Here is a 12,278-nt window from a genome sequence, read left to right on the forward strand (position 1 = left end):
TTACAAGATGATAAATCATGAAAGAGGAAAGGAAAGACGTATGTTTTTTGTATTTAAAACAAATACAAAACTATATTTGTCTTCCATAATATACCGCTTCAAATTATTACAAAGTTCACTGTACGCTGGATGTTTTTCAGACGGTTGTAATGCTTCTAATTAACGATAGAAAATGTCGCCAACATCATGTCATAAACCAGGCTTCGTGTATTTTTTACTTACATAATTTAGTTAGAGTAAGAAAGAGGAGACGAAGACCATGACCTTTGTAGACTCACTAGCTTTGGTGAAAACGATGCAGTCGATATCTAAGAATTCAATATTTCAATGCATGAAGGTATGTAAGGTATGTCTTCTAAAATAAACGTACAATTTTAGCCTCAGTGCCATACAATCTCTCTAGGGCCAAAAAATGGAATCGATCTGACAATTTTTAATCTTGTTAGATATTCGTTCTTGAAGGAGAGATTCGTTCTTCTGCGGAGAGATTCGTTCTTCTGCGGAGAGATTCGTTCTTCTGCGGAGAGATTCGTTCTTCTGCGGAGAGATTGGCCTATCCATAGAAAGGTTAGCAGTTTGTTGTTATTTACAGTATAAAGACTAGATGAGCGCCCAAGCGTTCTCTTACATTGCCTGCTAACAGTATATGCATACAACGTAGATTAAGTAGTTCATTCACAGACCACTACACAGTGTTTTTACAAAACATATTTTAAAGTACAGGATTATACCCATTTAAAATAAAAAGGCAATTTTAAACTACGCTGTGAGAAATAAAGAACGTGGTTATACCACTGATTTTATTTTCTGTGGACAGAAGAATGTGAAATTAACCTGAGTAGTTTTTATTTTTTTAGACACTTATAAGCAAACTCATTAATTTTACAATAACGCTGGTGTATGTGTGTGCCTCGAATGCCTATCAGAATTTTGTGATTTTCATTTGAGTCATAATTTAGTGATTGGAGGAAGAGAAAGAGTAGTGTCCATAACCAAACTTGGCACTCCTGAAAGATTAATGCGACTGGTGGAGAATACCTAGCCTGAATATCAATAAACAATGTTTTCAGCAAAATGAAAGTATCTTATTGCTTGCTTCTGAGTCATAATGAATGAGAGCAAGCATCATCAGAAAGCTCCAAATATTCATAATCTTCTAAATATTAGATATCCTGAAATTGTGAGCAACAAATACGTCTGGGACAAAGTGAAACACATTAGAAAATAACACGTTGCAAGTGAAAATAGATAGGTCTCTCGAGAGAAATACTTTGCAAGGCAAACGTTAGATTGTAAACCAGAAAAGGGAAGGAACATACAACGTCTGGGATCACCAGGTTGAGATTCGCAATAGAAGAAATAAAGATAAAAGAAATGATAAAGAAAAACCTGAAAAGAAAAAAATACAGTTTAGATTGCATTGGAAGACTGCAGTGGAGAGCATACATTGCACCAGAAATTCAAATTGCGCCTGAACACGCGGGTGAATGTCTCCAGCGAAATAAACGAAAGATATTTCGTGAAGAATAACCCGGAGGGTCTAGTGTGAAAATTTGAAAACCGTTACACTTCTCTAATGGGGTCAAAAGAGCTATGATACCTGTTGCTTGTTACTTCGCCCTAGGTCTGTTGTGACAAAGTATACGTACGATTAAAGGCTTGATCATACGTCCACTAGAACATGACCTCCCGTTTTTCTCGGATATTGTGCAGTTAAAACTACATTATCGAATGTCTTCTTCTTTTAAGAAAATAGCTTACAGTTTGAGGCATATTTAGCTGCTAATCTAGCTGGTCAAGTAAATGATGTTTGACAAAATACTATAACCTTGACACTAGATACATAAGGAGCTATCACCGAACACTGTCTCTGTGAAGCTGAAAATGAAAAGTATTTGCGGATATCAATTCCGCATTTAGTTGAAAGCAATGTACAAGATACAAGATATTCATTTTATTATTTTTTTTTAAATGTTAAGTTTTTAAAGTTGAAAGAGACTTTTGCGTCACTCTATACAGGATAAAGTAATGTCATTTAAGAGAGATTTCGCTATAACTTCTAGCATGTCGTGGGACCATCAAGAAGGTCTAACCCATGTTTCGGTAAAATGATAGAAATGGTGTCGAGCTTCATTTGTTCCGAGATCAAAATCAGCTTACAGCAACTTTGTTTTCTTCATTCTAGGAAAAATGAAATTATTTCATAATTCTTTGGACTGTATTCATCGCAAAAGAACATCAACAGTAAATACACACTACAAAAGAATCATACGTCATAGGATTAATTACGTATGATTCTTATGATGTATGATTCTTTTCTCATAAAACACATTTATTATTCTCAATCAAAAGTGTACAAATTAATGGATCGTAGCTACTCATTAACTTACAATCAACCTTTTTTTATCTCTATCTTTCTCTCTATGTCTTTCTCTCTATGTCTTTCTCTCTATGTCTCTCTCTCTCTTCTATATATATATCTCTCTCTCTTCTATATCTCTCTCTTTCTCTCTCTCTCTCTCTCTCTCTCTCTCTCTCTCTCTCTCTCTCTCTATATATATATATATATATATATATATATATATATATATATATATATATATATATATATATATACGTAGAATACGCTTGTCTGTTCCATCGTGTAGTAATGTCATTGACTTTCTTTTTATTTCAGCATTGGCAATGTCGTCTGTTGTTTACATTATTCCACTACGGTATCGCCGTCAGCCAATCATGGATATTTATCGAAGGACTTTATCTTCAGATGTTATTTTATCGAACACTTATGACTCAACAACGAGGCATCAAGCTCTACATCATATTTGGATGGAGTAAGTGACGCCATAGAGCACTTAGAATCTTTCTATATATATATATATTTTTCTCTACTTAAAACCTATCTAATTTCATGAGTATTTTTGTTTATTATATTCTTGTCAATTTTTAGTATGGAATGATATTTAGTGATTTGTTACAGGTTGCTATCCTTATGTTGCGTGTCCCCCGTCTAAGTAGGAACGTATTTCATTATGCAACCATTGCTCTTTTTGTCGCATCTACATTTTTTTTACTACCTCCTACAGAATGTTTATTAATATTATTTAAGAGAGTAAAGCCGCGAGCTCGCAGAATTGTTAGCACGTTGAGACAAATGCATAGCTGTATTTCGTCTGTCTTTACGTTCTGGGTTCAAAATCGAATTACCCACTCCCCAAGAATTTCTGGTCTTGTGCCAAAATTTGAAATCAATATTACATAAGAGAGTGAAGGCGCATGGATTAGTGCTAAGTGTGATTGACTCATGTTTATAAAAGTACGGGTTCAATCCCTGGGCCTTAGTGGGTGAGTTGTATCATTATGCAAGACGCCTCATTTCAAGCTGTTCCAGTTTTCTCAACTGTAGAGGGGCACCAGCTTGGTGCCGGCCCAACATGCTTTTCCTCCGCTTTTCATTTCCTGCATATTTTTCTAAGTCAAGGTGAGGGGACCGAGTGGATGTTTATGTCTGCTCGCGACTACTCAGGCACCTAAAACAATTAGCGAAAACTGGGCACTCGTTATCAAGTCTTGTCATTGCACATGTAAGTGATCAGTAAATTTTCTCAGAATATTTTCGTGGTATTTCATTGGAATGTTTTGTTTGAGCTCAAATGTTATCGGGGTTGATAAAATATATTATAATTCAAGTCCTGTCTCCAGGGCTTGAATAACGGCATTCTTTAATTGGTTGATTCCTACTCCTGTTCTTATTCTAAATGCATTGATTTTGGCGGAATATTACATGCGTCAGACAAACTGAGAATTTGGGAGGATAAAGTTAAAATAAGAGAAAGAAAACGAGGAAGAAAACTGGTAGAGCTATAAATGGAACGATAGGCTTAATGCAGGAAGCTTGGTACTTGGCCAGGTCAGTGACTGCAGTAAATATCTTGTCGATAGTACTATTCACATACATATCTGTAAAACCTATATATATATATATTTACCTGCCGTTGAGATCATGCTAATGACTACAAAAATATTCATAGTGTCCTACGTATATTTACGTTGAATAGTAGACTCTCAAAAACACGTTCACACATATGTATAAACGTACACACTTTCACAAATACATACATAATTCATTTCTATTAAAGGCAGTAAGCCTGAAATTTTGGGGAAGGGAACTAGTCGGTTACATTGACACCAGTGTTTCACTAGTACTTAATTTATCGGCCCGAAAAGGCGAAAGGGACATATTATAGGGTCTTTATTTGATTTTTTTATTAGAAGTTTTTTAAAATAAAAAATACTGCATTTTATGTTACATTCACGTCTTTCAAAGATTTTAATATTTTTACTTCCGGTTTTCCAGTGTCAGTGACGTAACATATCTCCTTATGTATACCTCTCTATCCATCTCTCTCTCTCTCTCTCTCTCTCTGTCTATCTCTATCTCCTTGTAACATCTATCTATATCTCTTGTTTTCACTTTCATTTTACAGACCTTATTCTTTTCATTTTCAATTTTCATACGCCATTGTTTAACTTCCATTTTATTGTTTACATTGTAAGTCTAAGTTTTGAATCCCTATTTACAAACAAACAACGACAAATTACTGACAGAAACAAATTCACAATTACTGATATAAGTAATTTCATTGGTTCACTGAGTGACAAATTTCCCTTCAACCCCTACAATACTTTCTTTTCCGTTAAAATTTCTTATATATTTTCTGCCTGTCGTATTAAGAACTACAGATTTCTGCCCCCCCCCAACATAATTTCCATGGTATAACTTTCAGAATTATGGATATTTCTTCATAAAATATTCTACGAATATGTGTTCTATCATGTCAGTTTCGAATATATAAAACTTTGGGGAGTAACTGTTTTAGGAGGGGGTGGAGATTTTACGAAAATTCACCCGAGTCTACTTCAGTTCGTCTTAACTTACAAGAAAAATGAATATTTTTTAATGAAATTCTCTACATTAGATTCACTTCTTTGAAAAGGTTTCTCAATGTCAACTTCCGGTATTGACATAACAACGGCGAAATCTGTCCCTGTTTAAATTTTATTGTTTTCGTTTCGCAATTTGTAAACAACTACGATAAATTACTGAAAGAAATATTTACTAGATTCACAAATTTAAATATTTGATACAAGACACTTTTCACCGTGCGTTTATTTATACGATTTTTTCATTCCCTATCCATCTCATTTATTCTTTGCTATATTTTCTCTCTCACACACACACACACACACACACACACACACACACACACACGCACGCACGCACGCACGAACGCACGAACGCACGCACGCACGCACGCACGCACGCACGCACGCACGCACGCACGCACGCACGCACGCATGCACGCACGCACTCCAGGTTTGATTTTTTTATTACACAAACATCCCTTTAAAATTATGCAATTAAACATTTGGCGCCCAAAAAATATGGGCATTATTTTGCTGGAACTCGCACACTTCGTTTATTTACGTAAACTTATTTTATTTATTTTCTTTTTCACGCTGTCTTAAGCTCTTTGTATTTATAAGCCACACACGCACACGTGTTTTTGCATGTACGTTTGTATACATTTATGTATAGTATGTGTGTCTGTATGTGTGTAAATGAGTGATGGGGTGTGTTGTCATGTATTCGTACATACATAAATACATATGTATACATCTTTTCCGTGTATATGTATGTGTGTGTGAGGGAGATTGATATCTAAGTGTCATTCTTTCTCTCTCTCTAACACACGCGCGCGCGCACACACACAAACATACAAGAAATATGTACGTCTATTATTTATGTATGTACATATATATGACAACACACACCTTCACTCTCTCTCTCTCTCACACACACACACACCTCCATTTTATCTGTGGTTTGATACTGTATGTATATGTATCTGTGTGTGTGTGTGTGTGTGCAGAGGAATATTCTTTCTTGATGCTCCTGGTGACACACGCAAAACGTTTGTAACATTGCTTCTCTCCAAAGCAAGGCAACAAAACAAAAATTGCAGTTGCTGTGCCATTGTCTGGCTTTGCTGCTACCATTCTCGGAGAAGGACGAACAGCTTATTCTGCTTTTAAATTACCACTAAACTTAGTCACAAGTGACAGTCTAAATCGTAACATAAGCAAAGATTCAGGTTCAGCAGAAGTGTTGTGCCAATGCTACCTATCAATTGGAATGAATGCACCATGTTACATAGAGGTGCAATGGAAGCTCTTGGTAAAACCTTACAGGATATCAGAGGCAACAAAAAATTTATGGGAGGAGTTATATTAGTTTTATCAGATGACTTCAGAGAAACATTACCAGTCGTTCTGAAACGAACAAGATCTGATGCAATAAAAACATGCATTATGTCTTCATACATATGGAATAAAGTACTGAAATTCTTCTTCAATACTTACGTGCCAGCTTCATTACATGGGGACCAATGCGCAAAATAGTTTTCAACCTACCTCCTCCAATTAGGAAATAGGAAAGTACCACTTGATGGGAATGATGATATCAGTTTGGCTCATATTGCTATCATGGTGAATTCCCCAGCTGAATTGAAGAACAGGGTGATTCCAGACTTAAAAGTAATAATTATAATTCATATAAATGGTTGTGGGAAAGGACAATTCTTAATCCAAACAATGAGACAATAGCAAGAATTAACCATGAATTAATGAATATGATTCCAACAGTCATTAAGAAGTACAAATCAGTTGATTCAGTCCTTGATGAAAATCAAGCTGTCCATTACCTAACTGAATTCCTTAATTCTCTTGAGCCACCTGGAATTCCTCCACATAAACTTTTTCTGGAGGTAGGAGTGCCAATAGGGCTTCTAAGGTATTTAGATCCTCATGAATTATGCAATGGGACAGGGTTGATTGTGAAGACATTATCACCGAATGTGACAGAAGCTACCATGCAGCTGGTAAGCAAACTTCTTACCACACAGCTACACCTATATGCATACGTATATACATTCATATATATAAATATATATACACACATGTGTATATACACATTATATATATATATATATATATATATATATATATATATATATATATATATATATATATATATATATATATACATACATATATATACATACATATATTTATATGTGTGTGTTTACATATATATGTGTGTGTGTGCATATATATGTATATATATATTTGCACATATATATATACATATAATAGAAGACGCTTGCCCAAGTTGCCATGTTGTACAACTGAACACACATCATCCGGTTGGTAAGTGATCGCTTATAGGCTTAAAGCTTATCATATATATATATATATATATATATATATATATATATATGTGTGTGTGTGTGTGTGTGTGTGTATGTGTATGCATGCATATTCATATATATATATGTGTGTGTCTGTGTCTGTGTATGCATGCGTGTGTCTTTGCGTTTGTGTTTGTCATTCCACCACCACTTGATCACCGGTGTTAGTTTGTTTATGTCTGCATAACCTGTGATTCAGCAACAGAGACCGATAAAAAAGGTATCAGGATTGAGAAAAATGCACATAGGTTGATTTCTTTTCGACTAAAGTCCTCAAGGTGTTGCCTCACCATATCCGCATTCCAATAACTGAAATAAGTACCAGAAAGTGAAAAATAGTTATATAGGGAGAAGATATATGTAGTGATATGTAAATAGGCATGGAGGTATATACGCATGGATAAATACGTTCGTATACACACAGAGATACAGGCAATCACGTATAAACAAATACATACACATATGTATATCAACTGATTCGTTAGATTCGCTTCTGTTTCTTTCATTGCCAAATCTATTTTCATTGTACTTACCTCACCTTGTTGCTTTTTCTTTATATATCTATACTTCTTTCAGTCTTGTTTCGTTGTCTGTCTCACTTCATCTATTATTTCTTTTCTACTCTCAGCCTCATTAACTAACTCATGACATTTCAGTAATTTTCACCTATTTCGTATATACATGCATACATGCATGCATACATACATACATACATACATACATACATACATTCACAGGTACATAAATACATACATATGCATACGTACATAATATATAGATAAAACAAAACATATAAATCTGCACTTGTACATACGAGAGTGTACCTAAAACGGACCGGAATTTTGCAATATTATTTTATTCACTTAGTTTTATACGTTTACAATTTAATCACCTTCAAAGTATTCTCCATTTGAAACACTGTATCGGTCCAGACGCGTTTTCCACTGTTGAAAGCAGTACTTATACTCGTTCAAAGTGATGCCATTTAAGGCTTCCGTCGTTTTTTTTTTCTTCGCGTCTTCTACATCTGCTTATTCCGTAGCACCGGCTTTTGTCACTAGTAATGACCTTCGGAAAAAGGTCCGGATCAACTTCCAATTATTCTTTCAGTTCACGCATTCAGTCGTGACTGTTTTTGATGTTCCGTGAGCAAGCGAGGCACAATTTTTGCTGCAACTCTCTTCATTCGCAATTCCTCGCTCAAAATTCGTTGGCAGGAGCTCTGGGACACACAGGTCATATCTACAAGCGTGTCAATTGTTCCGTGACGGTCCTCCAATATCAGTTCGTGAATTTTCATGATGTTTTCATTCGTTCGGGACGTCAATGGTCGCCCTGAACGAGGTTGGTCCTCAAGCAACAAGTGAAAACCACTCTTAAACCAGTGATTTGCTCATGGCGGCAGCTTTGTAAGTTGTTCGAAGCATGACAACTGTTTCGGCTGTCGTTTTCCCCAGCAGAAGAAAAAACAACAAAATTTCACTGAAGCACGCTGTTTCTTTGTTTCAGCCATCGCAAGAAATCTTGAAATAAAACTGAATAATGACATACAGAAGCATTGTAAAACACGTGGCAGTATGACACGAGTGGACAACGCCGGTCTGCAGACTGATGCCTGAGGGTTGCATCAAGTGGCTTCTGACGGGGAAAACCTGAACTACAATGGGTTTGTCCCACAGAGAACGTTTCCGGTTATTTTGGGTACCCCCTCGTACGTACATACATACATACAAAAATATCCTGTAGTTGCTTTTGAAATTCCAGTGATGGAACCTTGGATCTAGGTTAGAAAGCGGTTCTTTCTCTATTGGCCAGAAATCTTCAAATAAAACTGAGTAATGACATACATACATACAAACATACATACATGCATACATACATACATACATATATACGTACATAATATGTGTGAGTGTACGCAAGTATATATGCATAAATATACCCACGCAACTATATGCATAGTTAAATGTGGTTGTGTCATAACAAGATTGCTTGTCAATCATTGTCTCGAGTTCAGTTCTAAAGTGCGGCAACTTGGCCGACCAAAGTCTCGTGAGTTGATTTGGGAGTCGGAAACGAAAAGGATGTCATACATGTGTGTGTATGTGTATGTGTGTGTGTATGTGTGTGTGTGTATGTGTGTGTATGTGTATGTGTGTGCGTATAGGAAGTATCTGTGCTTATATGTTTCTTTGTGTATTTATTTGTCCCCCATAAACAATTGACGACCGGTGTTAGTTTGTTTATGCACCCGTTATCTTGCGGTTCGGAAAAGTAAAAGCGATAGAATGAGAACTAAGCTTTAAAAGAAAATAAATACTGGGATCGATTTGTCCGACTATAACTTTCGAGGCTGTGCCTCAGCATGGTCGCAAGAAATAAATGATAAAAGATAGGACTAAAGACGTATGCATAGACGCGAGCGTGCGACACACATACGTACATGTATATATAAACACACACACAGACAGACAGAGAGACAGACAGGCAGACAGACAGACAGACAGGCAGACAGACAGGCAGACAGACAAACAGACAGACAGACAGATAGATAGATAGACAGACAGACAGACAGACAGACAGAAAGATAGATAGATAGATAGATAGATAGATAGATAGATAGATAGATAGATAGATAGATAGATATAGAGATAGATAGATCTTTCTGTGAATGTTATATGTAACTGTTTCTAACCAAGCCTTATATGATACAGTCAGCAAATGTGGAACGTAATTTGACAGGGATGAAGAAAGAAGCCAAAAACAACATAGAATCACCAGCAATAATATATATATATATATGTGTGTGTGTGTGTGTGTGTGTGAATGTATGTACGTATGTATATATATATATATATATATATATGTATTTGCACATATATAGATGCACCCGAGAGAACATATAAATGAAACATCAGCCTGACGAACGAAATCTTTTTCGCTTGCTTATTTGTGTTTTTTGCATCAAGTATATTCTCTGGAGTGATTTATGAGTGGATAATTAACAGTTGAGTATCAAAATATCATAATATATCATTTTTATCGCATATCGCACTTGCAGCTGATCTTTTTGTTTTTGTTTTTTTGTTTTTTCTATTCTTCTATCTGTTGTTTCTCATATCTTCCCTTTTTCGTTCCCTTTCCTCAATGCCACGGAGATCTCTTTTCTTCTAATATGTTATTCCCCAAACTTTCATCTTCCTATAAATCCCTCATACTTAATAATAATAATAATAATAATAATAATAATAATAATAATAATAATAATAATAATAATAATAATAATAGTAATGGTAATAATAATAATAATAATAATAATAATAATAATAATAATAATAATAATAATAACAATGATTATTATTATCATTATTATCATTATTATTGTTATTATTATCATCATTATTATTACCGTTATTATTATTATTTTAATTTTCATCTAATATATAGTTTTCAATCCCATTTTCCTCTCTGATTTTATCTCTAACGTTCCATACCTCAATTTGTGCAAGAGTGTCCGTACGCGTGTATATATATGCGCGCGCGCTGTGTGTGCCTGCGTGTGTGTGTGTGTGTGTGTGTGTGTGTGCGCGTGTGTGTGTGTGTGTGTGTGTGTGTGTGTGTGTGTGTGTGTGTGTGTGTGTGTGATCAATGATCATTATTTCATTTTCAGTATTATTAGCTAAGAAAACTAAAGGCGTTATCCAAGGGCCTAGAGCTTGTATAACATATACTAATAAATATATATACATATATATATATTACACGCACACACACACATATATGTAATGCCTTCAAATTTTAAACTATTAATGCGAGTATGCGCATAAAATTTCAGTTATTTTTAAAGAGGAATTTCTCTTAAATATCTTTTTGTTTATTTACAGTCATAAAATTTTTTTTTCAAATATGTTAAACATGTTTACCTTCAAAGGCGCTCATTACGCAACATCAAATACTGCTCAATTTTTCTCTCAAACCTCTCTTCCATAAATTTTCGAAGCATTATTTTCTAATATCAAATGTCATGATATCCGTCAATTTGCTTCGCTTCATATCTAATTTTATATGTGTCTATTTTTACATATATGTACTTATATAACTATATATATACGTATATGTGTGAGAAGTGAGCGTGTGCATGTGATTACGCGTGTGTGAGTGCGTGCTGTATTTGTGCGTGTGTTTGTGTGTGTGTTGTGTAATATTGTTAGATAATCACAATTTCCGAGTTCAAATCTCGTCCCGACGTTTTTCATGTTGATTTCTTGACACTTTTTACACCATTGCAAGCATTAGAAACAACGCTGAAATTTAAACAGATAAGGTTCTGTGCTTCTCTGGCCCTTCTCAGAACTCGATGTATGAAGTCTAGCATAAAACTTCCACAATGAGTCATGATTGGGGATGCCATGTCGAAAGCATATGTTGAACCACTTTGTGTCCTTAGCTTCACATCAATGCAGTAATCAACTAAAAGAAAGCAGTAAATTGGAGCGATAGTATATTTGTTAGCGTATGTATAAATTAGAAACCATTATTTAGTATCTAGTCATTCAAGAATACAAATTTTACGTTCTTTATCTGATACCACCATCGATATTATCTGTCTTCAGTGGTATTGTTACTGCTGCTTTTGTCGTCATTGTTGCTGTTTTGTATGTTTTTGGTTGTTGTTTGTGATTTGCTATGAAAGTTTAATAAGTTTTTGTCCCAAGAAAGGGTGTCTAATTGATTTTGGTCACAAGGGATGTAGCTTCAAAATTCTATTATTCCCAAGACAAGTGGAAACGCTTGCTTTTCTCCTCGGCTGGCTACTTTGTATGATAAGTTTCAAGTTATCCATAACATGTGTCCGACTCAGAAACCATAACAAACTGAATCACTTGTCAGTCAAATGGTATGTCAATTAGACAGGTAGAAATGCTAAAGATGCAACTTTGTTTCTTACATGTTTTGAGACCTGAAACT

At 35.0% G+C, this 12,278-nt stretch overlaps 1 protein-coding gene across 2 annotated transcripts in view; it reads left to right on the top strand.

Moving 5' to 3' along the window:
- Window positions 1–12,278, top strand: part of LOC106876948 (glucagon-like peptide 1 receptor) — a 478,818-nt gene that overhangs the window by 308,282 nt on the left and 158,258 nt on the right. For both annotated transcript variants that reach the window (XM_089350850.1, XM_089350851.1), the window contains exon 8: window positions 2,678–2,834. In XM_089350850.1, coding sequence (XP_089206976.1) covers window positions 2,678–2,834 — 157 coding nt within the window. The remainder of the gene's footprint in view (window positions 1–2,677; window positions 2,835–12,278) is intronic.

Source organism: Octopus bimaculoides, chromosome 4 (genome assembly GCF_046866305.1).
Source record: "Octopus bimaculoides isolate indiv1 chromosome 4, ASM4686630v1, whole genome shotgun sequence".
Classification (NCBI taxonomy): Eukaryota; Metazoa; Mollusca; class Cephalopoda; order Octopoda; family Octopodidae; genus Octopus; species Octopus bimaculoides.